The 27,590-nt window shown below is 31.3% G+C and overlaps 2 protein-coding genes across 4 annotated transcripts in view; both read left to right on the forward strand.

The window, feature by feature from the left end:
* Positions 1-11,450, forward strand: part of LOC139492080 (DNA mismatch repair protein Msh2-like) — a 31,800-nt gene extending 20,350 nt beyond the window's left edge. Inside the window, exons 18-26 of the mRNA XM_071280217.1 lie at positions 2,656-2,827; positions 4,217-4,342; positions 4,678-4,773; positions 5,357-5,421; positions 5,918-6,085; positions 7,406-7,497; positions 9,852-10,006; positions 10,435-10,616; positions 11,267-11,450. Of these exons, the coding sequence (XP_071136318.1) occupies positions 2,656-2,827; positions 4,217-4,342; positions 4,678-4,773; positions 5,357-5,421; positions 5,918-6,085; positions 7,406-7,497; positions 9,852-10,006; positions 10,435-10,616; positions 11,267-11,428 (1,218 nt within the window). The 3' untranslated portion in view covers positions 11,429-11,450. The remainder of the gene's footprint in view (positions 1-2,655; positions 2,828-4,216; positions 4,343-4,677; positions 4,774-5,356; positions 5,422-5,917; positions 6,086-7,405; positions 7,498-9,851; positions 10,007-10,434; positions 10,617-11,266) is intronic.
* A 4,775-nt stretch (positions 11,451-16,225) lies between these two features.
* LOC139492083 (serine/threonine-protein kinase 33-like) overlaps positions 16,226-27,590 on the forward strand; it is a 35,911-nt gene continuing 24,546 nt past the window's right edge. Inside the window, exon 1 of one of the 3 annotated variants that reach the window (XM_071280219.1) lies at positions 16,226-16,476. Coding sequence is in view for 1 of the 3 variants with exons in the window: in XM_071280218.1 (XP_071136319.1) it covers positions 25,806-25,827 (22 nt within the window). In the remaining 2 variants the exon portion in view is untranslated. Of the gene's footprint in view, positions 16,541-25,655; positions 25,828-27,590 lie in introns of those variants that run through there. The other 2 variants (XM_071280221.1, XM_071280218.1) reach the window with 2 other exon arrangements.

Genomic DNA, 27,590 nt, shown 5'->3' on the forward strand with positions numbered 1-27,590 from the left:
ATTATATTATATGTCTAACGTCTCACGCCAAGGACGAGTAAAGGTAAATACTCGCTTTGATTAAAAAAAATTAAAAAATGCATTGTTTTTGTCTAAACATCGATCGGAAAATTTTGATGCCAAAAATCATTTGAAAACTTTATTCCGTTATTTAATTACTAATTGTTTCACATTCCAATGTGGATATAAGGAACTTTACTCGTTCAGCATGCTCAAGTGGATCAAACTTGCAGCAGAAAAACTTTGGCCCAACGTCAGTTCTTCTTCAGTCTTCTTCCAATAATTTACATTATACCACTTCTGGTGTATTATTGTAAATTTGTATCATATAGCATCCGTATTAAAAGCAACCGAGTCAGCATAATATTATAGCTCAGGGTATCAAGACAAGTTCTGTAGAAATGATTAAGGTTCATGATGTGTACCCTTTGGCTAAAATGGCTGCATCAATTTCACCTCAAAATTTAGATAGATGACAGACAAACCTGTGCATCTGGAAAAGTTTTAAGGCATACCATGCCCTATATAAATAGATTTCAATTGCTTTGTCATCCAAACACAGAGGCAATGATTACCGTAATATATCAAATGAATGGCTTAAAACAAAAATTTTCAAATGTTATTTACTCATAAGACAATGCTCAATTTCACAACAGCAACTAAAATGTGTTATAGGTTATAAGCACCTCTATGAATCTAGTGATTATAAACTTTTTATTCCTGTGGTCATACTGCTGTTGTTATGCTCCCACCGTATTGAGTTTTATCCTTGTTCTGCTGTAAATATGTACCTCCTTCCCTCACTTGTATGTACATGTACCTCCGTATATCCCAAAATTCGTTTCTGTTCTCGTACTTTAGTTTGCCTGAACCAAATTGTATGAAACTTATACGCAATGATTATAACCACAATTCACAAGTCAAGTTTGAATTTTAGTTGCGTCACTTTTACCATTCTAGCGTTTTATGCTACTTTACAAATAGGAAAGATGCTGGAAATTTTAGTTTCTGTTCTCTAACTTTAGTTTGTCATAACCAAATGCTATGAATCTTATACACAATGCTCATTACCACAAACACTGATCAAGTTTGAATTTTGGTGGCGATAGTTATACCAGTTTAGAGTTATGCCCCTTTACATATGTAAAAAATTGCTGAATATTTTCGTTTCAGTTATCTAACTTTAGTTCGCTCAACCAAATATAATGAAACTAATACATTGTAATACTTTTAACAATAAAACAAAGATCAAGTTTGAATTTTGGTGGAGTAATTTTAACTGCTCTAGGGTTGTGCCTTGTTACAAATTGGAACCAGATGCTCCGCTTGGCACATCTTTATACGACCGCAGAGATCGAGACCCTGAACAGTTGGGGCAAGTATGGACACAACATTCGAGCTTGATATAGCTCTGAATTTGGATTACGATCAAATTTTTGACTTAATATTTAGGTTTCTCACACAAAACAAATGTCAAGATCTTACAAATCTATTGCGCAATACTGTGTAATTAGAATGTATACACAATGCTTATTACCCAATAACTCAGATCAAGTACACATTTTGATAGCGTCACATTTACAGTTCTTGAGTTGTGACCCTTTATAACATTAATGCTAGCATCATTTGTGTCCTATGAACACGTTCCCTATTTTTGATAAAAGCCTTTAATATAAATTCACTTTCATTACAGTTGTATTGCTTTAAGTTACTGTTACTGTCTTATCTATAAAAAAGGATGCGGTATTTTTTGCAAAGAACCAATGCTATCTAAAAGAGTTCAAAGGAGGAAAATGTATTAATAACTATAGGCCACCATATGATCATCAATAATGAGAAATATTTGTACCATATACATGTAGAAAGCTATAAAAGGCCCGATAGGAAATATGTGGAGCAATTTAAACAAAAAAACTTGCGTGTTAATTTACTAAAAACAAATATGAAGGATCTAAACCAATAGAAAAATACTAATTCACCGGCCCTTGATGCTGACATGGCATGGGTACTTAAAAAGAAATTAACAGAGCTTTCTGTATATTTCAATATTTTAGATCTACAGTTTTAGGTTGCAATAGAAAATATCAAAACTTTTTATGACAAACATGAAAAAAGTTATTTTTGATATTTACTGACCATGCTGACGAGACAATGGTTTAGTGTAAAACATCCAATACATTTTTGAAATAATACACGTCTTTAACCTTTTTGGAATAATACGCAGCTACAGTTGCAAACTTTCCAGAGGTGCTATCCAGCACTTTGATTAGCTTATATCTCTAAAACTAATAAAAGCCTTATTTCAAGCATCAATTGTAAATAAGAATATCAGGTGAGAGTCTCAGGCTGCTTTGAGCCTCTTGTTGTTGAATGCAGAGAAGGTGTTTTTTTTCATGGATACTTGGTTTTGTGGCTTTTAAAATTCTTTTTACAAGCTAACAGGAAATATTCATTCTGCTAAAACACTAAAACTTGTGGATCAAATCGATCCTCTAAATCCATGAAAACAAATAAAACAATAAATTTATAGCAAAAATCCACAGATGTAATCTTTCACAAAAGTATTTCAATTTTTAAATGAATGATGATTTAAGAGAATAATTATAAGTTGATTAAAAGATTTAGATTTAAAACTTTAATTTTTGGTATTTTTAGGACGAAAAAGCATTGAGAAACAATAAAAACTATATGATAATTGATACAAAGAACAATGGTGTAAGATTTCACAATAATGCTGTACGGAAATACAATGAAGAATATCTCCAGTGTAAAGAAGATTACAATGACCAACAGAAAAGTGTGGTTGCTGAAGTCACTAATATAGCTGGTTTGTAGGCTTATTATTGCATTTAATAATCTTTTAGAGCTGATTTACTAATGCTTGTGGAGTCTAATTTGGCATACTTGCTTTGTCTAATTTTTATTAAGCTTTGTAATTAACATTGGCATCTTCAAACAATAAATATAGGCATAGTTGAATCTATATATATTATATTGAAGTTACATTTGTATAATATGCAAACAAAGTAAGCAAGCTACCCAAAGTCTTGCTCTACTAGTATTAGGACATTTTATTATTAACATGGTAACAACTTCAATAAGAGGCCAGTAGTAATTTATTTTTAATTGCTATTGTTAATTTTAAATTTTAAAAAGAAAAATACTAGATTAGTCTTAAATATTAACCTGTCTGTGATTGGACCATAACATTACTGCCTCTGTTTTTTGGCTCCGATTCCTCTCTATGCTTATGAGTTCAACTGTATGATATGTATTTCAAAACTTGATGCATGTTTCTTGAAACTGAGGTTATATATTGTCATGTCAGGCTTAAGGTGCAGTTTGATCTCAAATACAAACTTAAAAAATATGAATTCTGATAAAAAGAAAAAAAATTCGGAAGGGGTGGGACTTCCTTCTGTGCCTGGCACACGCAGAGGCATAAAACTTAAAAAAAACAATGTAAACTCGGGTGGTGTAACTACCGATCATCTAATCATTGACATATGCTAAGGGAATGGTAATCTGCAGTTTGTAGGTCCATTTAAAGCCAAATTTCAGGATTTTTGGTGGAAATGACCTTCTGTACCAAGATCAGTTTCACTCTACAAAAATCCTTATTTTGCATCCTAAATATATCTTTATTGAGGTTTTATTTTTACAAACATTTATTTTAAAAGCTAAAATTTTGTCAAAGATATGAAAAATTTGCACTGATTCTGTTTGTTTTGAAATATTTTAAACTCTCCAGCATATAAAAATAGATATTACATGAAGAATTAAAACAATTAACCACTAGATGGTGTGTATTGCTAGTGATAGTTCTTTCATTTAAACAAATATGATACCCAGGGAAGGCACTTTCTAAAAGAATTAACCACCTATAAAGGCAAATGTAGAATATCACTTACATTTTTTGTACTTCATGCCCATCCTTTATACCCATAGTTAAGATTTTTAAGTGCCTCCCCTTGGTCCCATACATATCTGTATGGAACATTCCTGAAACAACTGAAAGGTCACATTATGTATTAGCAGGAATACAATAACATTAACAGTACCAATTTTCCTGCACCAGATGCGCATTTCGACAATACATGTCTCTTCAGTGATGCTCGTGGCAAAATATTTGAAATCCAAAGCTTATATAAAAGATGCTTTACAATATAAATTCCCAGAAAACCTGATAATGAATACATATCTTTTGTAATTACAGCTGGATATGTAGAACCTATGTTACTGATGAATGATCTCATTGCACAGTTAGATGTACTGGTTAGTTTTGCACATGTATCAGCCAGTGCTCCCATTGCATATATCAGACCAAAACTTCTGTCCAAAGGTCAGTTATATATAATTTAACTTCAACATACATGTAAAAAAAAAAACCACATTTATTGGCTTTTGATTTATATGTGTGTGTGTGATAGAATCAGTCACTGATTTTAAATTGGATTTCAAAAGGAAAAAAATCCGTTATTTATTTGGTGATGTACAGCAGTCTGCTGCCAAACAGTATGTGTACCATTACTGTAAACCACTTTGGTGAAAACTTTTCAAATTGTTTCCTTGAACTGAATGAAGGTTTGATTTTCATGATTTTACATTGTAGCGTTATTGAGCTGTTTAACTTTAAGTAGCAAAAAATGATACTTAATAATCTGTCTCTTTTCACAGGAAGTGGTAAAATAGATCTGAAGGAAGCAAGGCATCCTTGTCTTGAAATGCAAGATGATGTAGCTTATATACCAAATGATGTTGTGTTTGAAAAAGGTATTTAATGCTGACTAACTGTACTTTAGTTTTCAGCTCACTGTCCCTGAAAAATTAATTAAGATGTTGTTCAATCTCCATTTTAAATTTCTTTTGAACTCTTATCTGAGCTTTATATTTAAATGTTTACTGTAACATGAATTTTGCATTTGGTTAAGAAACACAAAGAGATTTCTGTTCTTGCTTATTGTTAGGAAAGACAAATTGGCAAATTCTACACTACCATAATTAAAACCTAAGAAAGAAATAGAAATACATAGTGCAAATTGACAAGTCATGATTAAAATTGTTGATTGCTAATAGTGCGAACTGACAAGTCATGATTAAAATTGTTGATTGCTAATTTGATTTACAACCCTTAAGATGAAAAAAGGGAAAACATTGTTGATACATTGAAGACTTCAGAGAAAACACTGTCAAAGTTTTTGGTAAAGAGGAGCCCTTGATTTATGCAGAACTATTTCTAATTATTATGTCTTTCTTCACCCCATTTAAATGTTTTCATGGTAAAAAAAATCCTGCTTTTTATATTTTCATATTTTAATATTTTACTGATTTTTTCTTTCTTCTGTCATTTCTTCAGATAAACAGATGTTTCATATCATCACAGGTCCAAATATGGGAGGCAAATCAACCTATATTAGATCTGTAAGTCATGGTACTGTATTCAGTATAAACATAAGAATAGGAATATGTGGTCTAATATCCAATGAGACAACTGATATCAAGAGACCAAATGACAGAAATTAACAATTATAGGTCATTGGAGAGACTTCAACAATGAGTAAAATACATACAGAATAGTCAGCTATAAAAGGCCCTTATACTGTTTTTGTATTTGCAAATAAATAATCACACTTGATCAAACTATTTGTGATGCTTGAATGTATTTGGATCATTAAGAAATCATTTGAATATAAATTAAAAAATTTGGCATCTTCCTATTTCACATCTATAGGCTTTATCAATAATAATCTACAGTCTGAATGGAGGTATTAACAGTTGTAACCCTATATTTAACAGTGCATCTCTTTCCAAAAAATGTAAAGAGACCTTGTAATGTAACAAAGGGACAAGTTTTTTTAGAATCTTTCTTTTAGGAAATGGCTCAATAAATGTTTTTAAGTTGTGAAATTCATTCCAGATTGGTGTTGTTGTATTGATGGCACAGTTGGGTTGTTTTGTTCCTTGTTCAGAAGCAGAAATCTCAATAGTTGACAGTATTCTGGCTAGAGTAGGGGCTGGAGACAGCCAACTGAAGGGAGTATCTACTTTCATGGCAGAAATGTTAGAAACAGCATCAATATTAAAGGTAAAAAAAGAAGTATTCAAAGTAAACTGATGTGTCATTTCATCAAATTCTCTTAAGGTGGTACCCAACACTTTCACTAAAACTAATTTGGCTCGTTTAAATTTCCTAAAATTTTGACAAAGTATATACTTTGTCCCTTTGACAAAAATATTTAAATTTCAAATGATTTGAACCAACCGTTTTGTTAGAAAAAATACACTGGTGATATAGCAATTTGACAAACACCAATTTTGATCATTGAGAAGCTTAACATTCCCTTTACAACACAACGTAATTAAAACGTTTAGCTCATTTTACAGAGTTATCTCCCTGTAGTGTTAGGTACCACCTTAAAATCACATACTGATAAGTATTGTAAAATAGGATAGTTTTCCAATGCACAAACTTCCTCTTTTAAGCATTTTTCTTTCCATACATCTACACATTAGTTCCTGCAATTTACAGCTTCTTAAAGTTTACTGTCAAGCATCATTTAGATGACTTTATTTTTGTAAAAAGAAAAGAATTTTGTTAAAAAAAAATAACTAATTGATTGATCTATTGTTGTTTAAGGGGGTTCACGGGTCTAAATCATTTATATAGGATTTCTCTATATTTTTCTATAAATGAACTTTATCTTATAGTTAATAGAAAAATAAAATAAAAAAGTGGGGTCACCGTTCATTTGCGCTCACAATCTGCCTCCGAAAGAAGCATACAGTTTTGTAAAGGTGTTCTTTTTCTGTTGAAGTAATAGGAGAAATAAAGGTAATATCGAAATAAAAAAAAAGAAATTTATTACAGAAATCGCTAAAATTTTACAATAATTTAGTTTAAGTACAGCTTATATGGAAATTATATTAAAAAAGATAGGTCACCGATGAGTTGAAAAAGGTAATTCAATTTTAGAGCCAAAAAATGGCATTTTTCCACCAAAGGGAGATAATTTGGAACTTTTTCAATGATGTATACATTTTGAAAGTCATCTGGGGTCAACAAAAATTGATTGTTTTGAATGATTTTTGTACCATATGATAAAGTAACAACTACAAAAGGAAATAAATAAAATTTGTAATGAAAAACAAATGTTTGATTTTTTTCTGAAATTTTTATACCCTCGAGCCTCCTTAAATTAATGAATAGACATTTTGCTTTTAAAAAACAGTGTCATTCCATTTAATATAAAGTGTCATTTCATTTGACTCAAAGGAGATGAACATTTTGGTCCACTGTATTATGACAATGATTGTTTATCTGTAACATGTCTTTGATATAATGTTATCAAATGAAAAGAAGATGATATTAGGAAATCAGTGCAAAATTTATTCTTGTCCTTTTCAGTCATCTTCTGAAAATTCATTGATTATCATTGATGAATTAGGTCGAGGTACATCTACATATGATGGCTTTGGTCTTGCCTGGGCTATTTCAGAGTAAGTAAAAGTATAGTAGATATATATGATAGTAATACTGTTAATTCAGAAATTATTGCGTACATTTATTGTTATATTTTTGTCATTTTAGACTAAAATGCGATTTTAATTTTTGCGATATTGAGAAAATCTTGTTTAATTCATATCAAAAATTTCAAAATATTAGTTAAAATAATTACAATTATAACCCTGTCTCATTTTTTTTTGCAATTATAAAATCATTGCAATAATTTCTGAATTTAAAGTAGTAGAAATTTTAATATAACATTTTTTTATAGTTGTAACATAAACAATTATATATAGGCAAATACATGTCATGTGTAGTGAAGTGAGAACTATTCAGATTCTGATCATGCTGACACATTTGTTGTTGTTGTACTTTGATCAATTTGGATAAAATGTATTAAAAAAAAAACTGTGGACAGTAAAACAAAATAGATCAGACGATTTGGTATGATTGTCAATAAGACAACTCTCCACCAGAGACCAAATAACATTGAAGTGAACAACTATAGGTACTTGTATTGTCTTCAACAATGAGTAATACTCATAACACATCGTATTAAGCTTGAAAAGATAAATGTAAAATATAGATTTGTTTCAGGATCACTTTGCTCTTCATTTTCTGGTACAAGCTACAAGTATAACATTTAAGATATCAGTTACATCCTTTTAAAAAATAGGGTCGGTAGGTCTGCAATTTTATTTTATTTTTTTTCTAATTTTTTAATTTGGATTGTCAAAATCCGGAAAAAAAACGTGTGTTTAATGAAATTGATTTCAGTATTACATACTCCCCAACCATAAGATCACCATTTCACATGTGTTTTGGTTGTAAAATAAACAGACATGTTATGTTTTCAGTTAGTTTCATTGCATTCTGTTATGAGTTTTTGCATTTTAGCCATAACAGATACTTTTTATTGAAATGACAGATATCTATGAATTGAATTATTTAAATTCACAATCCTTCAAATTTGATCGTTTGAAATTTTCAAAAATGAAAAAAAAGTTCTAGGGTCGGTCGGGTTACTGGAACCACACATATATTTTTATTTGGCCTCATGAAACAAATCATTCAAATATTTCCAAACTGAAAAATTGAAAGGAGTAGGTAACGGCTAATTTTGGCCTCAAATTTCAAGTTCATCTGATGAAAGATTTGGGACACTTTTTAAACACTAAATGTCTACTTTAGTCGATTCAATTAGTTTATGTAAAAGATTTGAACTGATTTAGCTCATATTCAAGCTTAGATAGTAAGTAAGTAAGTAAGTAAGATTTTTATTGGTCTGAAATCCAAAATTACAGGATTGATACCAAGACAATACAAAACATACAAACATATATATCATACCAAATGACAAGACAAGACTGTGTTTTTTGTCATTCAAGTATTACCCTATAGTTACAGTAGTCCATTCATGCTAGCTGGGAGTATATTGAACTTCAGTGTCTTGCTTGGGAATTATTATTGTCAAGTCAGGTCTGCCTAAATGTCCGTTTTTATGGATTTTTGACAAAACGGTGACCTAGATTTTACAGACTAGATTCCTATTGGCCATATTATACCTCGTTGTGTTCCTATACCACCTTTGCATGCATATATGATAATAGTTTTTACCAACAGTCACTTCCAGTTACGTAGTGGCCATCAAAAGATGCCCACCCCACCTGATTTTGGCTACTTTTCATGTTTTTCCGATTTTGAACTCTTAAACGGCTTTCAAAGGGCCAAATTTTCATGCACAGACATCTGAGAAGAGTTGATGGACCATGAACTGCTTGGTTGAAGTCCCTGCTATCATGACAGTTCAGTTGGGGCAGTTCAAAAAAAGTATGGAGGGTCATACGGGCCATCAAATAATGGTTGTCGCCATCACGCCTACAGGCGGGATTGGGGGTTAAAGGGTTAATAAAGCATTTCTAGAAATGTACATGTCGCTTATAAATTTAACAATAATTCTAATTATATCAGTCTCACCACATGTATACAAAAATTTAAATCTTGCTTCATAAGTCATATTTAAAAAAGATGGAACTATTTCACTATTTTTGGAAAACAATTGGTCTGAAAAATCTATCAAATATGCCATAATATCTTGCATTTCAGATGGTTTTTGTCAAACTGAAAGTGAAAGCATCAGTTTTCACTCTCAACGGTTACACATGTTATGTATTATAAATTGCTAAAAGTTTATATTTAACAATTTTGAAAAAGTGCTATATTTTGGGGCCAAAAAGGGATCTTACTGAAGCTACTCCTTTAATCAAAGTTTTTTGTTTGAATTAGGAAAAGTATTAATGGTGAACATTGTGAATCATTTATTGCACCTTTGTTTTTGTCTTTACAGATTCATTGCTACCAAAATTAAAGCTTTTTGTTTATTTGCCACCCATTTCCACGAATTGACAGCATTATCAGATGAAGTTACAACTGTTAATAATCTACATGTGACGGCATTAACCACAAATGATACGCTGACACTACTATATAGAGTAAAACCAGGTACAACAAATTAACAAATCAATGGTTTATTGGTCAAGGTTAAGTTTTATGATTTGGTCAGTTTCTCAGAAATTTTAAACAATTTGGTAAACTATTTTTGTTGTATAGAATGAATGCAAAATTTACATATCCATCTGAGTGGGTTTTTTTCAGCATGTGCACTCTTGTTTGGGCAATATGGTTCCAATACATTTGGAAACTTTTACTCAGCTGAAATTCTTTTACATATAAGTCGAAAATTACCAATATACCATAGACAAGCACTTGTATAGCTGTTTGTCATCATGACAGTTACTGACAGGTTTTCAAAATGAACTGAAGGTTGCTTTCAGTCTTCTAAATTTGTTTTTCTTTTGACGTTTTGTCATAAATTATGCCATTTTTGCTTTCTTTCATTAAAATAGTGTAATATAATTTTATCGTTTTAGGTGTGTGTGATCAGAGTTTTGGAATACATGTTGCAGAATTAGCACATTTTCCAAAGAATGTCATAGACTTTGCTAAGAAGAAGGCTAGTGAATTAGAGGATTTCCAGAGCATTAGTTTGACAGGGACAGGACTAGAAGGGAATGATGAACCTGCTGTCAAGAAAAGAAAGGTGGTGAAAGAGGTAAACAATCTTCCTATGAAACAAAACATCATTCCATTTGTTCATGTGTGTCCGGCTTCAGGTCAAAGTTTTTGGTCAAAGTAGTTTTTGATGAAGTTGAAGTCCAATCAACTTGAAACTTAGTAAACATATTTCATATGATAAGATCTATCTAATTTTAATGCCAAATTAGAATTTTGACCCCAATTTCACACTGCACATAGAAAATGATAGTGCGAGTGGGGCATCCATGTACTATTGACACATTCTTGTTAAAGGCTTGTAAACCCAGGAAATCAGATATCCACAAAAATGAAAGTTTTTTCTCAATCCATAAAAATGGGTACCCAAGGAAAAAAATCTACAGTTAATTCTTTGTTTTATACATAAATTTCTTCTGAAAAATTTGATGATTTTCTGATTTCTATTAGGCTATTATAACCTTGCAATAAAAAAAATATAGATATAGATAGTACACCAATCTAATTGAAATGCAATTTGTGTGTGTCATAGTTCCATTTAAAAAAAATGACCTTGCTTTGTTCTTTATTATTGTACTAAGAAAAGTAAGACAAATGATGTGTTTAGTAATTACAAAGCATTTGTAGTTTATACTTTCCTTTTCATGATGTCTTTAGAATATGATGGATAAATATTTTCTTTTTTTGTAGGAGGGAGAAGAAATCATTGAAGAATTTTTGAAGAAAGTGAAAGCCTTACCTATAGACTCTATGTCAGAAGGAGACTTGACTAAAGAATTGAACAAACTTAAAGATAATGTCAAATCTAAAAATAATCCTTATGTGAATGATGTATTAGCTAGGGGTCAGTGACAAATAAAGCATGATTTATATAGATTTTCTTTATTATTGCCATTGGTTATGATAAAAAAATATCCACAGAAAAATCATTTAAAGAATTGGAAAATTTGTTAGGTTTGATAATTACTCACTTGTCTGTCACTCGATTTTTGTGTGATCTAACCTTCATTAGCACATGATATTGCATGTAAAAACAAGGAGATGTGGTATGATTGCCAATTAGACAACTATCCACTGAAGTTCAAATGATGTTGATGTAAGCCATAATAGGCAACCTTATGGCCTTCAACAATGAGAAAGACCCATAACATCTGATCAACTATAAAAGGCTTTGATATGAAAAGATTCAATTGATAAAACAAATGGCCTAATTTATAACAAAACAGCTTATGAAAAACAAATATGACAGACATGAACCAATGACAACCACTGAACTAAAGGCTTCTGACTTGGGACAGACACCTGATTAGTTCAGAATAGTCAACAAACTTAAGTATTTAACAAATAGACCTTATATGTAAAGGATATCTTCATTTTTGTGTGAAATGTCTGAAGATCACTCATGTCATGAAAGTTGAAATCATCAGTTTAATGGTTGAATTTAAACTAATTGTGGTATAATTAAAATTAGAATAAAAGTAATAAATATAATGAAGCTAGGTGCATGGATTGAGATAAATTATTGCCCAGTGATAAACACTCTTACAGGTGATGATCTATTATGATATCTTGAGGAGTTAATATGTTTCACCACATATATTTGCCTCCACATTAAGACAGGTAAACATGTAATCCCCTTTGGAAATGTTAACCATTTTAAAAATATACAAAAATGTGAACTAGGCAGCAATTTCTTTATCAGCCTGTTTTGATTTAGTTCATTCTATATCCACCCTTTCCTTGAGTTGCTGGTATATTGCATTAAATATAATAATCAATCTGTCATTCCAACCAAAACTTTCATCAGATGTTCTCTGTTGTGTTGTGGAAAGATAGATATTTGGTCTTGAACTTTATAAAAATAAGGAGATGTAGTATGATTGACAATGAGACAATTATCTGATATCCAACAACCAACTGCAAATGAAGTTGGTATAAGCAGTCATTCTAAGGCAACTGTATTGGTTGGTTATTGCCCCTCCGATAGACAGTTTAGACTTTTTAGTATGAGAGCCCATTTTCAAATTTCTTATAAACAGGATAACAAGAGGTTTTACTGCTTTCAAGACTTCATACAGGTAATTTGCAAGTAAAGTGTAAGCAATTAACTTGCTTGTTTCTTTATGTAGAGTATTACATAAGTGTTCAGTATAGACTATATTACATAGAGCTTTGTATTAAAATACAGTTATGTAATGGATATTTACAGATTTCATTGTCATGATTAGGGTAATTTTTTAGTTTTGTTTGAAAATAGTGAATATTGTGTGTACTTTGAGAAAGACTTTTATATGAATAAAAGAGATCTAGGATATATATTAACTAGACAGAATTATATGAATAATGGAAAAGCCTCTAATTGTTCACATATGGTCTTCTATAATAAGTTGAGCTTTCAATATGTCAAGCCGTGAATTGCACTGACTTAAAAAATTGTGTGTGACTCGAAAAAAAAATGTTGTCAATAAATATAAGAAGATGTGGTAAGAGTGCCAATATGAAATCTCCATCTTAGTCGCAATTTGTAAAAGTAAACCATTATAGGTTAATGTATGGTCTTCAATATGGGTGCCTTGGCTCACACCAAACAGCAAGCTATAAAGGGCTCCAAAAATGACTAATGTCAAACCATTCAAACGGGAAAAGCAATGATCTAATCTATATGAAAAACAAGAATCACTTATGAACATCAAACAACAACAACTGAACATCCAGTTCCTGACTTATTACAGGATGCAAGTGCAACAGATACAGCTGATTTAAGCGCTTTAATAGGTACCAACCTTCACCCTTATCTGAAACAATACATAGAAAGACACACTTTAAATATCAATTGCAATGGCTTAACTCAGTCAAAACACAATGAATTCCCTAAATACAAATATATGAAGACTGTACTTTAAGCTATAATGGTTTACTTTTACAAATTGTGACTTGGATAGAGAGTTGTCTCATTGTCACACATACCATATCTTCTTATATTTATATAACAAAAAATAACCATTTATAAGGTTATTGGCTTTGGACATCCACATAAACATATGGCAGGATTAAAATACTTTTTCTGGGTAAAGATTTAAGATCGAAGGAATCCATATGATATACTGGTAGCTACCATACATGTCCAACACTATTCCAAAAAATATCCACAATGTAGGCACAATATTGAATCTATATCGATGAAAAAAAGTTGTTCAGTTTTGACATATTCAGATGTCAATTTGGATGACTAAACCTTATGTCAACTGTATCCCATGTAATCAAATGAGAACAAGACAAATCAGTCTTTCCAACAAATTGAGACTGAATTTAAAAAATTGATATAGGATCATATAGAATGAGATGATTGCAGAATTATAATCAATTTGGTTTTGTTCATTGTATTTATACAAGACAATCAAATGGTTACCTCTCCAAATTAATGAACCTTTCAAAGTTGACATGATAATTTCAGTGGCGGATCCAGAAATTTTCATAAGTGGGGGCCCACTGACTGACCTAAGAGGGGGCCCGCTCCAGTCATGCTTCAATGATTCCCTATATAAGCAACCAAATTTTTTCCCAAAAAGGGGGGCCTGGGCCCCTCCTCTAAATCCGCCTCTGAATTTCAATGATAACTACAGAAATATGGTTGCAAAAGACTGTTACACAGTACTAACATGATGATGACTATAACTATGTAAAGTTGTTTAAATCCATTGGATGTAAACTGATTGATATTTCAAACAAGGAAAACATGGTTTATTCATTGGTTGAAATTAGATTTAAACTTTATTGGATTAGTTTTGAGTACTCTTAGATAAAAGAGTGACGAAAGATACCAAAGGGACAGCAAAACTCATAAATCTAAAACAAACTGACAACGCCATGGCTAAAAATGAAAAAGACAAACAGAAAAACAATAGTACACATGACACAACAAAGAAAACTAAAGAATAATTAACACTCACCCCAAAGATTAGATAATTGATCAGTGGCGGATCCAGAACTTTTCTTTAAGGGGGCCCACTGACTGACCTAAGGGGGGGGCCGCTCCAGTCATGCTTCAATGATTCCCTATATAATCAACCAACCGGGCCCCCGCCTGGATCCGCCTATGTTGATTTTGTCTGTTTTGTTTTGCTTAGTGCTGATCTAATAAGGTCAGGGCCGTAACTACCTATGAGGCAGGGGAGGCAACTCCTGAATTTTCTGCCGACCAATTTTTTTTTAAAGTAATAAAATGAAATATTGACAATATGTACAAGAAGAACTTGAATTTATATTATAAATAACACAAGTTTACAATTTTAACAGTGTTATCATGATACATGATATATCTGTCATTGTCTGGATTTTTGATCGATAGTGAACCGTTTCAATCAGTATTTGTTTTATTTTTATATTTTCGTGTGGCCGTGCGTCTGTTATTCAGTATTCGTACGAGAACACATATGAAACTTTGCTTTTGACAATTTTGAAGAAAACCTAACTATTCACATTTATTTAGGTGCTCAATTAAGCAGAGGAAGTTCCCTTTGTATTGTGATTCTTTTATGAAATCGGAAATTCGTTACTGGCTGAATCAGCTGTTGGATCACTTTTTAACATCTCCCGATCATACTAGAACATTATGGTCAATGCCTTATTTACTTAGTTAAACACTCCCATTCGTTGTAGCAGGGACTTTCTATACTAAGTATATATTAGTATAGAAAGTCCCTGGTTGTAGTTTATACATGTCTGTTCAGCTTTCAACAATATTGGAATTCAAGGCACTCGATATAAAAAAAATACCTTGCGTTCTATGATCTTGCTTTATATGTTTTTTTAACTTACCAGTCTGATTTCTTACAAAAATATCTTTAAATACAGATAATAATTGTGTGCATAAAAATTGCTTCCAGGATCCAGCAATACTGATGTTTCTTAAAGTAAGCAAATCGAAGGAAAACGGGTAATTTTTACGGCCACTGATTTTATTAAGAAAAAACTTTCCGCGGTCATGCACTTTGTATTTAATGTTAATAATTATAGGTCAAAGTACGGCCTTCAAGACGGAGCCTTGGCTCAACCCAAACAGCAATCTCAACTTCTTTTTGCATAAAATTGCTTCCAGGTTCAAGCAATACTGATGTTTATGAAAGTAAGGAAATTGAGAAAAACGGGTAATTTTTAGCCATTTTACTGAGAAAGAAAAAAAATCGGCAGATCTAGGGCCTCAATCGGCGCTGTCCCCAAACCCCTGCCTCCCCTAAATTCGAACCCTAGTTACGGCCCTGAAGGTTGCCCTTTCCATCTGAATTTTATCGATTTTTATTTATTTTGATACAACTTCATGGTCCTTGATTCAAGGAAATTGAACATTTTTTACTGACTGGATCCTCCCTCCCCTGTGTCTATGTTATATGATCAATTCTTTTATTTCTATTCTAAGATCTTTTAAAAAAATGTATCTTTGAAATTAAAACATATTGAAACAGAAAATGCTGTGTTCGGAATAATCCTGTTTTTTCCAATTCTTCCTCCTGTTATTATAGAAGAATTAATCATTATTATAAAAAAAAAAATACCATTTAACATTGAGATTAAATGCTTCGCACGTAATTTTAAATTTCCCGCTTAAAAACTTTAATTTTCTACTCGGATGAGATTGTATCTTATTAAAAAGTCAAATAAATTCCGAAAGCAAATATGTGTTTCCGGTTGCGTAGAAGAAGTGCGCACATTCTTAGAAGCAAAACAGCGCCTATGGCGACCCGAATTTCAAAGTGGCACCGCTAAATAAGTTCTATAAATATTTAGTGAACCCATCATGATTTCTAGCTCTAGCATTTCAGGATTAAGTTCAAGACATTAATGTAAATTAGAAGAGGTGATCCAAACGTTCAGTTAGGCTTCTGACAGTCTCATGTGATTAGGTGAGATAACTTCAACAAGTGGTTGAGAAAATGAAAAACTGCAAGTTTCTTATTTAATAACACTGTAAGATTGCACAATATTTTGTTTATATGATTTGATTTATAAACTTTACATGTTTCGATGGTAGCATTACCTAAAACAGAGTAAATTATATGGGGGAGGTGTTATCTGTGATTGGGGACAAAGTAAGAAAATCTCAATACTTTACTTTTAGGATGAAAGTTGACCGGGGCTTGTGAAGTATGCTAACATGAAACTTTGGAACAGAAGTTGCTTTTCCATCAGTCACATAGTTTTGCCGAACATCAGACATCAAAGTATTCTTCTCTTGTCGGGATAAACGGGGCCTTATCACTATTTGGAAATCTGCCCCCATTTGAACTATTGACCTCATACAACAAACGCTTTTCCATTGTGTAATCAGATATTTTGTATTATGATGTGAAAATTTACGGGAACTTTTGTAATGACGGACAATATTCACTATACTATAGCAATCAGGTGTATTGGAACTTGTGCTATTGGGATATCTAAACAACAACATGTTTTCCATTTTGCCAGGGCTCTAGACTGAAATAAAAATTAGCTGTCAGTGGAAAAGTGTTAAATGGTACGACATCACCCATCTTTGCTAGCCAAGGGTTATGTTCCATTCCCGTTCTCTTCAACCTTGGCAAATTAAGCCAACATTTGTGAAAACACTGTTGCCACGGCCATCTATCGGAAAATTAATGTCACGCCCATTTCGAATATATTATTCTTGACCAAGGGTAGCACTGGAACTCTTCAATTTGGAGGTAAAAACATAGTAGCGTCTGCCAATTGATTAAAAACATTCAAATTGTCACTAAATAGAGTCATATGTTTATAGAATATAAAGACTTGTTGCACAATAAACACATGGCAATTGTTTACAAACACTTCCTACATTTACATTTGTACATGTGATCATGTTATAGGAGCTTTTTGATTGGATGCAGCGAGTTTCGACTGCAACCAATAAAAATCCTTACCTTGTGTCGCTGAAATTTTATCTCAATCCGCCAAGGGTGAAGAGTACAGGAATGGATCGTAACCCTTGGCTAGCAAAGATGAACATCACCCAAAAAAAGTAAAATCATGAACAATAGTATTTTATGATCACTTTTATCTAGAACTTGAAAAGGGCATCATCGCCATGGTAATTTTTTACCAAAAGGGTACTTTTTGCGTTGACTTTACCAAATAGGGCACACAAATAATCTAGTAAGTTACACATATTCAGTTTTTCTCTTTAAAAAAGATATAATAAATTTTACAAAGTTAAGCTGGTACATAATACAATAATATTAGTATAATAGTTCCAGAGTTGAGCAACTTAAATAAATAAATTGTAACATTGCATCAACATGGAAATATATACATTATCAAGAATCAAGTTGATCTAACCAAAAGTATGTCACTGCGTGTGGAATGAGTACTTTTTTTTTGCTAGTGTAAATAGGGTCATATTTTTGCTGAAACCTAAGAATGATTTGATGTATGGTCTATTGGAAGTGATAAATATTGTCTCAATGAAAAAACATGCAATCTGCTTAGGTCAATGTGTGTCGCCCTTTTATCAGAAAAAAATCTAATACCCCTTGGCCAACCCTAGTTGTGATCTATATATATATATATTTACATGTTCGCAATAGTCACTCACATTTGTGTACGTCATTTGTAGTTTTTCCATTTGTAAGTCAATGAAACAGCAATGTGATTGATCCTCTCCACTTATTGCATTTTGTTTCTTAAAAATTCTGAATGAATTGCAACTTGTTGTATGTTTATCAAACCAAACTGGTCATGCTGGTCATAAATTTGATAGAACAGTCAACTACTGTACATTTTTTACATGAAGTAGAATACAGTCAAGCAGGCCATTCATTATGACTTTTACCCTCCTATGCAGATAATGCTATAATATTGACAAGTACTGTCTAAATGTAGGAATTTTTATATAAGGTATTCATGGAATAAATTGAATATCTTGAAAACTGTACAACCTACATTGTACAAATGGGGAAAGTACAAAAATGTACCAGTCAACATGAATGAAACCCCTAGTTAAGCTTTGAAAGCTAAGGTGAGAAAAAACAAACACACGACTTTACACTTCATTGATATTATGAATAATTTTTGTTTTAAATAACACAAATTATTTATTTGTTTAGAAAAGATCTAGCGTCAAAAACAGTGCCTTACAGATTGGTTATATTTAACATGTACATTAACATGTACAGTGTACATGTATTTCAAACAAATAACTATGTAAGAAGTATTTTCTTTATTTTTCATACTTTTAACTCGAGAGCATATATCAAAACATTCCATTTATTGCTTAAAAAGCTGTCAAAATCGTCTTCACAGATTCAACTCAAATTTTCATATTTGAACTAGTATACTAAAACATGTATCCAAATAACAATAAGTCTGAAATAAACAGTTAACAATGCATGTACACAATAATATTTATCAGAATTTTGTGTCCATTTTAGTCTACATGTCTTCTACATTTTACATGTAATTAGCTACATGTAAAATTGAGTATGAAAATTCCCCATGTGTCAAAGAGAAAACAACCTGAACATAGAACAGACAACAGCAGAAGGTCACCAACATGAACATGTATCTAGATGACCTCCAAATGCCGATATAAACATACGTAAAGATAAATAATTAGTGACCTCATGCAATTGGGTTTTTTATGTTCGATTTCATGTTTTATGATGTAAAGAATAACTTAAATATTGTAATAACCTCTAAAGACCAAATTTTTGGTGGATCGAATCAGTCAATGATGTGGTTCACCTTTGTTTCACTTTCAATGTTGACATTCTTTTCCTTTTAATGGATGGTCAATACTAAATTATCCATCTGTTTTATTTTAAATTGAAGGTCAAATGAATACCAATTTCATGAGGTAGAATTATTCACTTGCAAGTGCATAATTTATCAGTGATATTTCTTTGCTTATTTTGGCAAATTTGAACTGAATTGTCTGCTAAAAGCAAATTGTTCTTTCAATATACCACTTTAACTACTGATTGAGCCTAACAAAATGTAAATCATTGTCTTATATAAAGGTTTATTACTACAATAATGTTACATATGTTTCCTATTGAAATTAGAAACTACATTTTGTACATACAGGCGTCAGAGACACATCCTTGTGTTAACAATATATTAAACTTAAAAGACATAAAACGACCTAACAATGTTGTAATAATTTCATGGAAAGGGTGGTATACTGTTACTGTACATTATGACCTTGTCTGTTCGACCTTGGACTTGGGTAATTTTTTGTTCATTTTATATAGCTTTTGTATGAAGGGATTTCAAATGATGGGATGCTTTGCCTGGAACATTATTATAGTTAGTTATGCAACTAAAGAATGAATTATAGTTAGTTATACAATTAAAGAATGAATTATGCAAGAATTTAAATGTATAGACAAATATTTGATAAAAGACTGTGTGTACCTAATGTGTTAAATGTCAGTGTTGATTACAGCCCAGTTGAAGATTTTCATATTTTTTTTTTTATTTAAAGTCATAGGAAAAGAGTGACTGGTGAAAAATAATGTTTATTCAATTCTTGAACCAATGCATGTATTTATCATAAACTTATTCTTCTGTGCACGATTTTATCATTGTTTATGCAAACATATCACATAATCACCAGTTTTTTTTCTCTCTCTGTCTGTTATATTGTAAAAATATGTTGACTAATTATTTGTCATGTTTTGAAGCCGAGGTTTACAGATTGTCACCTTTTTTTGAACAATCAACAAAGAAGCATGGATATTGAGCACATGTATAACATGTACAATCAGATAATAGTTTATTTCAATGTGAGATCCATGGGTATTGCAATCACCGAATTTTGGTTTAACCCCTTCGCCGATGAGTCCCGGTTTACCGGGATTCACGCTTCAGACAGCTGACGATGAGTCCCGTTTTACTGGGATCGGAATACCTCTTTTATATTTCCCGCTCATAACCGTGCAAACATGAGTTATCTTTCTTTGATGAGTACCCGGATGAAAGTGTAAACATGGCGCTTCCGTTTGTTGATCAGAGGAAATTTACGGAAATTACGAAAATTTGAAATGAGGGAACATTTTTTTTGAAAGAATATGGAAGAATTGAAGTCAAACTACAACGTAGTATACCTTTTTGACATAAAATGTCGTTTTATGTACAAAACACTTGGAATGGACATCGTTCAGTGTGAGGAATTTGTACAGCCTCGTAAATTTTTTTAAAATTTTGCCGTTTTGGGTTAAAAAATTACGATTTGGGGTCACAGAGCAGAATTTTGAGAATTTCACCTAGATAATGCTGAAAATTTGAAAATTTGATTATTTTATGATGAAAAAATTATCAAAACATGAACAAAACTGTGAACATAGTGTTAGTGAATGAAATAAATACACAAATAACTACAAACTAGTTTTTATTGACATTTATTATGAAGATCTCCCACTTAAGTAATAGTAGCCACTAGCCAGGGAAGCCATCGTCTCAGAGTAGCTTCAGTCTGGGCAGCAATCGGTGAACGGGTTAAACGTTGCACATCCATAAAAAAAATATTATTGGCTAAATAGTGGCGGTCTGCATGAATTGTACTAGACCGGGTCACACTAAGGTCACTTTGCATACAGAAAATATGGTGGCGAATTGCTTCCTGAAAGCAAACAATTAAAAAAAGTAAACTTTATCTAAATGTGGACAAATCAAAGAATTTTTTTACAGCAGATTTCAGTGAGTATGAAGCTATAGGTAATATCTTTGGTTAGCTTGCATGTTAGCTGAACCGTGAAGTCATTGTTAGGTTAGGTAAACTACCCTCCTTTAATAGTAGACTAGCCCAACAGATAACCAATCTATCTCTTTGTAGGACTAAGCTACTTTAAAAGGAGGGTAGTATACCTTACCTAACAATGACTTCACGGTTCAGCTAACAAGCAAGCTAACCAAAGATATTACCATTAACTACATACTGACTGAAATCTGCTGTAATAGGTTTTATAATGAAAACTTTCAATTTAGTTATAAAAAAACATATATATGCATAATTTTTTTTTAAATTAGAGGTTTCATACAATGTATATATGAACTTGATATATAATACATGAACCATAATTTAAACTTAATTTTAAAGTACACTTAGGAACTGAACATTTTACTTGCATCTTTTTCTTTTTTTTTATGTGCAACATCACCAACAAACGTCTTGACAACATGCACATATTGTTGTAAACCATCAATGGAGTGATTTATTGGTTTGTTTTTACTTGGTAATGTTTAACTTGAATAAGTCAGTCCCTCCTCAGGGTGGACTATAGAGGGTTGAAAAAGGATTTTGATTGGTGCTTCTTGGATGAGACTTCCAACCACATGTAGCTGATAGATTAATGTTAGATAGAAAAATGTACAGCTGAATCTGAATTATAAATTGGTAATTTTTCATTGAAAAGGCTTTCAAGCATTAATGTAGCCATCTTTATAAAGCAGCAAAATATAACAACTGAATTATTTGGGTTATTATGATGAACATATTTCATTTCAACCAGTGTAAAATTTGAATTATCAGGAATTTTTCATCAAATCTTGCACTGTATTGGCCATGGGTATTAAACATTATGCTCTTCTCGACTTTGTGTCCGACTTTGTTTTTCAAGTCCTAGGATTTAAGAAATTAAAAGATACACCTATTCTTATTATCAAGGATTACAAATTTTAATAAAAGTTTAAATGATATTAAATATAGTTATTCTGTAAAAAGTTATTTTTATCTTTTAATCCATGCTAATCTTTTAGCTACTGTTATGTATTCAATGAATTTTAGTAACCGTTCCGGTTTTGTTTATTTTTAAGATTACTTATAAACACTTAAAACTCCCAATATTTTCATTCTTTCTGTATTAATATTACTGCTAGCGTTTTTGTTCTCACCTTGGAATTTATATGAAAATCCAATACATGCAAATTAATTTCAAGGATTTTATTTTGATATTGAACAAAATCAATACCCTTCAACATGTTTGAATTAAACTTAAATCTGAAGAGATGACATTGCTGGGCATATTAAGAGCACTTTTTGTTGTTTTGAGAAAAAATCAATTGTGTCTAATTTTAAATGTCTTTCAATTCATAACACTAGTCTCAATATGATGTCTTGTCAGTTTGTTTCAAAGTTCCTGTATAGGTACCAGCATATTTGCATATTTTATTGTTTTTCTTTTAGTTTGCTTTCTCTACAGGGCTAGTCAAAGCGAGTTAATGACACATTTTCATTATAATGTTGGTTTTCAGTTACAATTTGTATAAATTTAGACAACCATACATGTATATAGATAAAGGATGTTCAAATCTTGTGAATTGATTACAAAGACAAATTTTAAAAGACAATCTGACATGAAGAGTGAGACCAATCGGGTGACAGAGTATAAAGCCTCTCCTGCTATGGATACATCACCTGTCATATGAATCCATAGTAAGTCGCAGTCGGGAACAGGACACAATCGGCAAAATTGCAAAATAGACAACAATTTTGACTAAACAGATAATGATAATTTATGAACCAATTTGTGATTAGTGTACATGTTTTGAACTTGAGAACACTACAATTTGTTTGTATATTATTTTCAAATTTATCCTTTTAAGATACAAAGTTAATCTTCTTTTTACATCAAAGTTCTCTTCTTTACTTTCCCATACAAGTTTTAGCGATCCAAAGTCTTCAAAATAAGAAACACAGCATGATATTGTTTAATCAGTAAATATGTCAGTTTGTACATGGTACACATCTATGGATATTTAAACATAAATGGAATGGATATTATCTGCTTCATTGCTTCATTAAACACATTCATTAAACTTGTGGTAATTAAGTTGCAACAATGTGCATGCTTTTTTTCCTGAACTGGTCAACCAGTTAATAGAGTTATTATAATATTAGATTTATGTGTTTATGAGATATTAATTAATTAAGTGTGTTATATATGTTGTCACTTTGTTCTATGATCATACATAATGGAAGAAGTTACTCATTGTCATTCAGCTTGAGTAGCCAGTAATGTCTTTGTCTTTTCCTAATTATACCAATTATTGCCATGTATGTGTATAGATATAAGAAGATGTACTGTGGAATGAGTTCCAATGAGACAACTCTCCATCCAAGTCACAATTTGTAAAAGTAAACCATTATAGGTTTAAGTACGTTCTTCAACTCAAAGCCTTGGCTCACACCAAACAGCAAGCTATAAAGGGCCCCCAAAAATGACTTGTGTAAAACCATTCAATGTGTACGACTAGTTTTCTTCTACTTGTGATTTCAATGTGGTATATTTGGTATCTTCGAATTCTGTCCCCTTTTAAGAGTTTTTTTTAACAGATATGTATGTAAGATGGCAATATATAGCCTCTTATTAAAACAATATAAGATACGGATTGACATTTGATGAGCCGTACCATAACAAATATTTCTGCCACATGCGTAAATGATAAAAAAAAAGACCCTGGAAGTCCAAAATATTTTAAATTTATAAAGAAGATTAACCTAACATGAAATATCAAATCTTTATGAGTTACAGCAAGGGAATAAATGTTCTCTCCAAATTATCTTTTTGATTTATGGATACATTATATATATATTGCATTGTATGCTCATCATGCTCGTTGGAGCCTTTAATAAAGAGCCAAGCCAGCATGAGGCTAAGGCTGATATTTTGTTGATTATTAAAAAAATCTACATATATATGATCAATAACAAACATGATGAATTGCATGTAAAAATGCCATCAATATATAACTTATTCTGTAAGTCTTTTGTAAATAATGGATGGATAGATTAGCACTCGTTTATTCTTTGTATACCGGTACATCATGTAAATGAACCATAATACTGTAAACCAGTATACATGCTACTGTTAACATGGTTAAGTAAAGTCTACATATTATTTACCACAGATCAATATTAACGTCTTAAGTTCATGTCAAAGTTTTACGGACGAACCAAAATAAATTTTGTTTGAAGTGTCAATATTTAGTTATAATTGTCATCAAAGCTTTATGAACACATTATTTTCTTATCTAAATATTACCTAGAAATAGCCTTTTAATAATACACACGACTGTCATGTCCAAAATTATGAAGACATGAGATCAATTTTGATAAAGCAAACACTTGATGTTTGAAGTGTTTAGTCGCCTTTCTATTGTATCCAGCTTGCCTACAACAAAGCATAAATATATACTATGTTTACCATTAGTTCAATATTTCTATGCTCAGTGCTAAATTAGACAATTTGAAGTATTTAATTTTACAAAAAATGTCCCATATCCATACACACAGGTTCTGGTAATTTGTTTATTTAAGAATTTTCAATTGTCATTGCAACTACTGAGTACAGGCTAGTACAGCACAATTTTTAAGGTTATTTAGACTGGTCTGATCATAGCTAAACTTTAAAAAAAAAAAAAATCAAAATGCAAGCTGTTCAAGTTTATACAGTTACAAAAATGTATATGTTTTGGTAAAGAAAGCCTCTGTTTGTTCAGTTTAGCAATTTTATGTGGTATGGTTATTTGTGGAAGCCAGCTGGGTTTCTTAAAGTTACGAACAAAATTTAAATTAAAAATTCCGTAAACATAGTAAATCCAGTGTTCCATGCTAGTGTTAGTTTTCATATGAATTGTGCTACATTTGTCATTTCTGGGTCTTTTATAGTTGACTATGTGACATAGGTTTTGCTTATTGTTGAAGGCAGAACAGTGACCTATAATTGTTAATTTCTGTGTCATTTGGCCACTTATGGAGAGCTTACTCATTGGCAATCCTACTTTGACGATTTGTTTTTATAAATGAGAAAGTGTTCTTATTCCCTGTCTTAACTAAGCTTAAAAGATACTGAGCATATAAGTGTCATGGAAATTAAATTTTCATAAAGCTTGTCTCATATTTCTATAATTTCCATGTCAATTGTCATCAAATAATTGTCAGTTGACCCAATCAGATAAATTTAAAGGACACTGTGGCATAACTCAAGTGTGTAAATGCTGTCCTGTTAATCTATTATATGCCTTCATCAGATAGCTTAGTAGCTCCATTGTTCTGTTACAATGTTCAAATAAAGAATACATGTTCAGTGGATTTTATTATAGAACGTGCCTGGCTTATATATCTTTGTGTGAAGAATAAACAGTTAATATGTTTTACTATGGTTATTGGATAATATTTACTGAAATTATGAACTATACTAAATGATATTTGAGAAGTGAATATTTTTTATATACAAATATGGAATATAAAAACAATTCTGGTAAGTAGAATTTTAGTCTTGGATACATTTATCATTGTTTATAGATATGCTTGTGGAAAATTAAGAGGAATGTGAAATGTAAAATTAATGATTATGTGATATTAAAGACTCCCCATAATAGAATTCCTGCCACCTAACTCAGAACTACATGCATTGTAAGACTATAGTAGTGACTAATTGTGGAGAGATTTGAAAAAATGAAGTAGGTGGGCCTGTATGGGAATTTTATGACCATGTTATACTTTTTCGATGATTAAATCATTAATAGGACTTATTTCTTCACACTTTATGCTCTTAGCTTTAGATATTCCAATACATAATCAGCAAATGTCAGTGTAACAACAATTCTCGAAACTGAATTAAGAAATGAAACTTCAAAGATATTTTGTTTCTGGCACAATGTACGGTGTACATGTATGTGGTGTAGGCAGTTAAGATAAAAACTTCTTTACTCTATTAAGAAATTTATTAGCACCTGGAATTAAAAAAAATTAACTCTATAATGGAGGCCATTTGAGGGGTAATATTTTTGGGTAAGTTGTCTATCTTGTGGGTCACAACTTTCTTTATCACCAGCTTAGTACCACGGTGGCCCAACGGTGGGTAGTGCAGCACATTCTTTATCTTTGTTCTGGTTATTTATAAAGATTATTTATAAAAATAAGAAGATGTAACATAATTGCCAATAAAACAACTTTCTATCAGAGACCAAATGACATTAGTTAACAACTATAGGTTACTGTATGGTCTTCAACAATGAGCAAAAGCAAATCTGCATTTAGTTCTATCTATCAGTTCTTTACAAAATTCATTGGTTTACCATGTTTAAAACTTAGCTATTTGTTTTTCTCCACCTATAAATTTTACCTGTAGTAATGTACTTTAAAATAGTTCCAAACAAATTACAAACAATAGTACATGTATAATATAATATAGATACATTGTACTAAAGAAACACATTTGTAACTACTAAATGTAACTTGAATACTGTATATTCAGAAATTATTGTGAGGTTTTAATAATGCGACTGAGTGAATTTTGCAAGAACAAGAACTCGCATTCTTATATCTGATACATATATCTGTATGCATATTTTCCTGACATCGCAATATTTAATATGGCATTTTTGTCCATTTAAAAAAAATAATAAATGCATGCAATAATTTCTAAATTTATAGTACAGTAACCATCTGTGCAATGATCATAAGGATCAGAGCAATATACCTTTCATCTGTTCTAGATATTAATTTTTGTATTTAGTTGTATTCATAAACTTCTTTGAACATTATAAAAATAAGAATATTTGGTATGATTGTTGATGAAAAAACTCACCATCAGAGTCAAAATGATGTAGATGTTAGCAATTATTTGCAGGTGAAACATGTCTTGCTGGCTCTCAACCCTCTTCTAACCTGGGACAGTAATTGATCAGCACAACATAAGACGAGTCAATTTGGGGTACAAAGAATGAAATTACATGCTAAGACTCCTTTAGTTTCTGAAGTGGGAAATTAGTTAACTACATACATGTACATGTATATATATGACTGATCACATTATTATAAGCTGTGGGTTTGGTTCCATACAGTTCTAATTAGTTAACTACATATATATATGACTGATCACATTATTATAAGCTGTGGGTTTGGTTCCATACAGTTCTATTTTTTTTTCAATTGATATAAATGTGTTACAATCCTATTTGCTTTTAAGTCATCAGTCACTTTGTTGTGCTACTCAGCCTTTATCATTTTAGAAATTTT

The sequence above is a fragment of the Mytilus edulis genome, chromosome 10 (genome assembly GCF_963676685.1).
Source record: "Mytilus edulis chromosome 10, xbMytEdul2.2, whole genome shotgun sequence".
Classification (NCBI taxonomy): domain Eukaryota; kingdom Metazoa; phylum Mollusca; class Bivalvia; order Mytilida; family Mytilidae; genus Mytilus; species Mytilus edulis.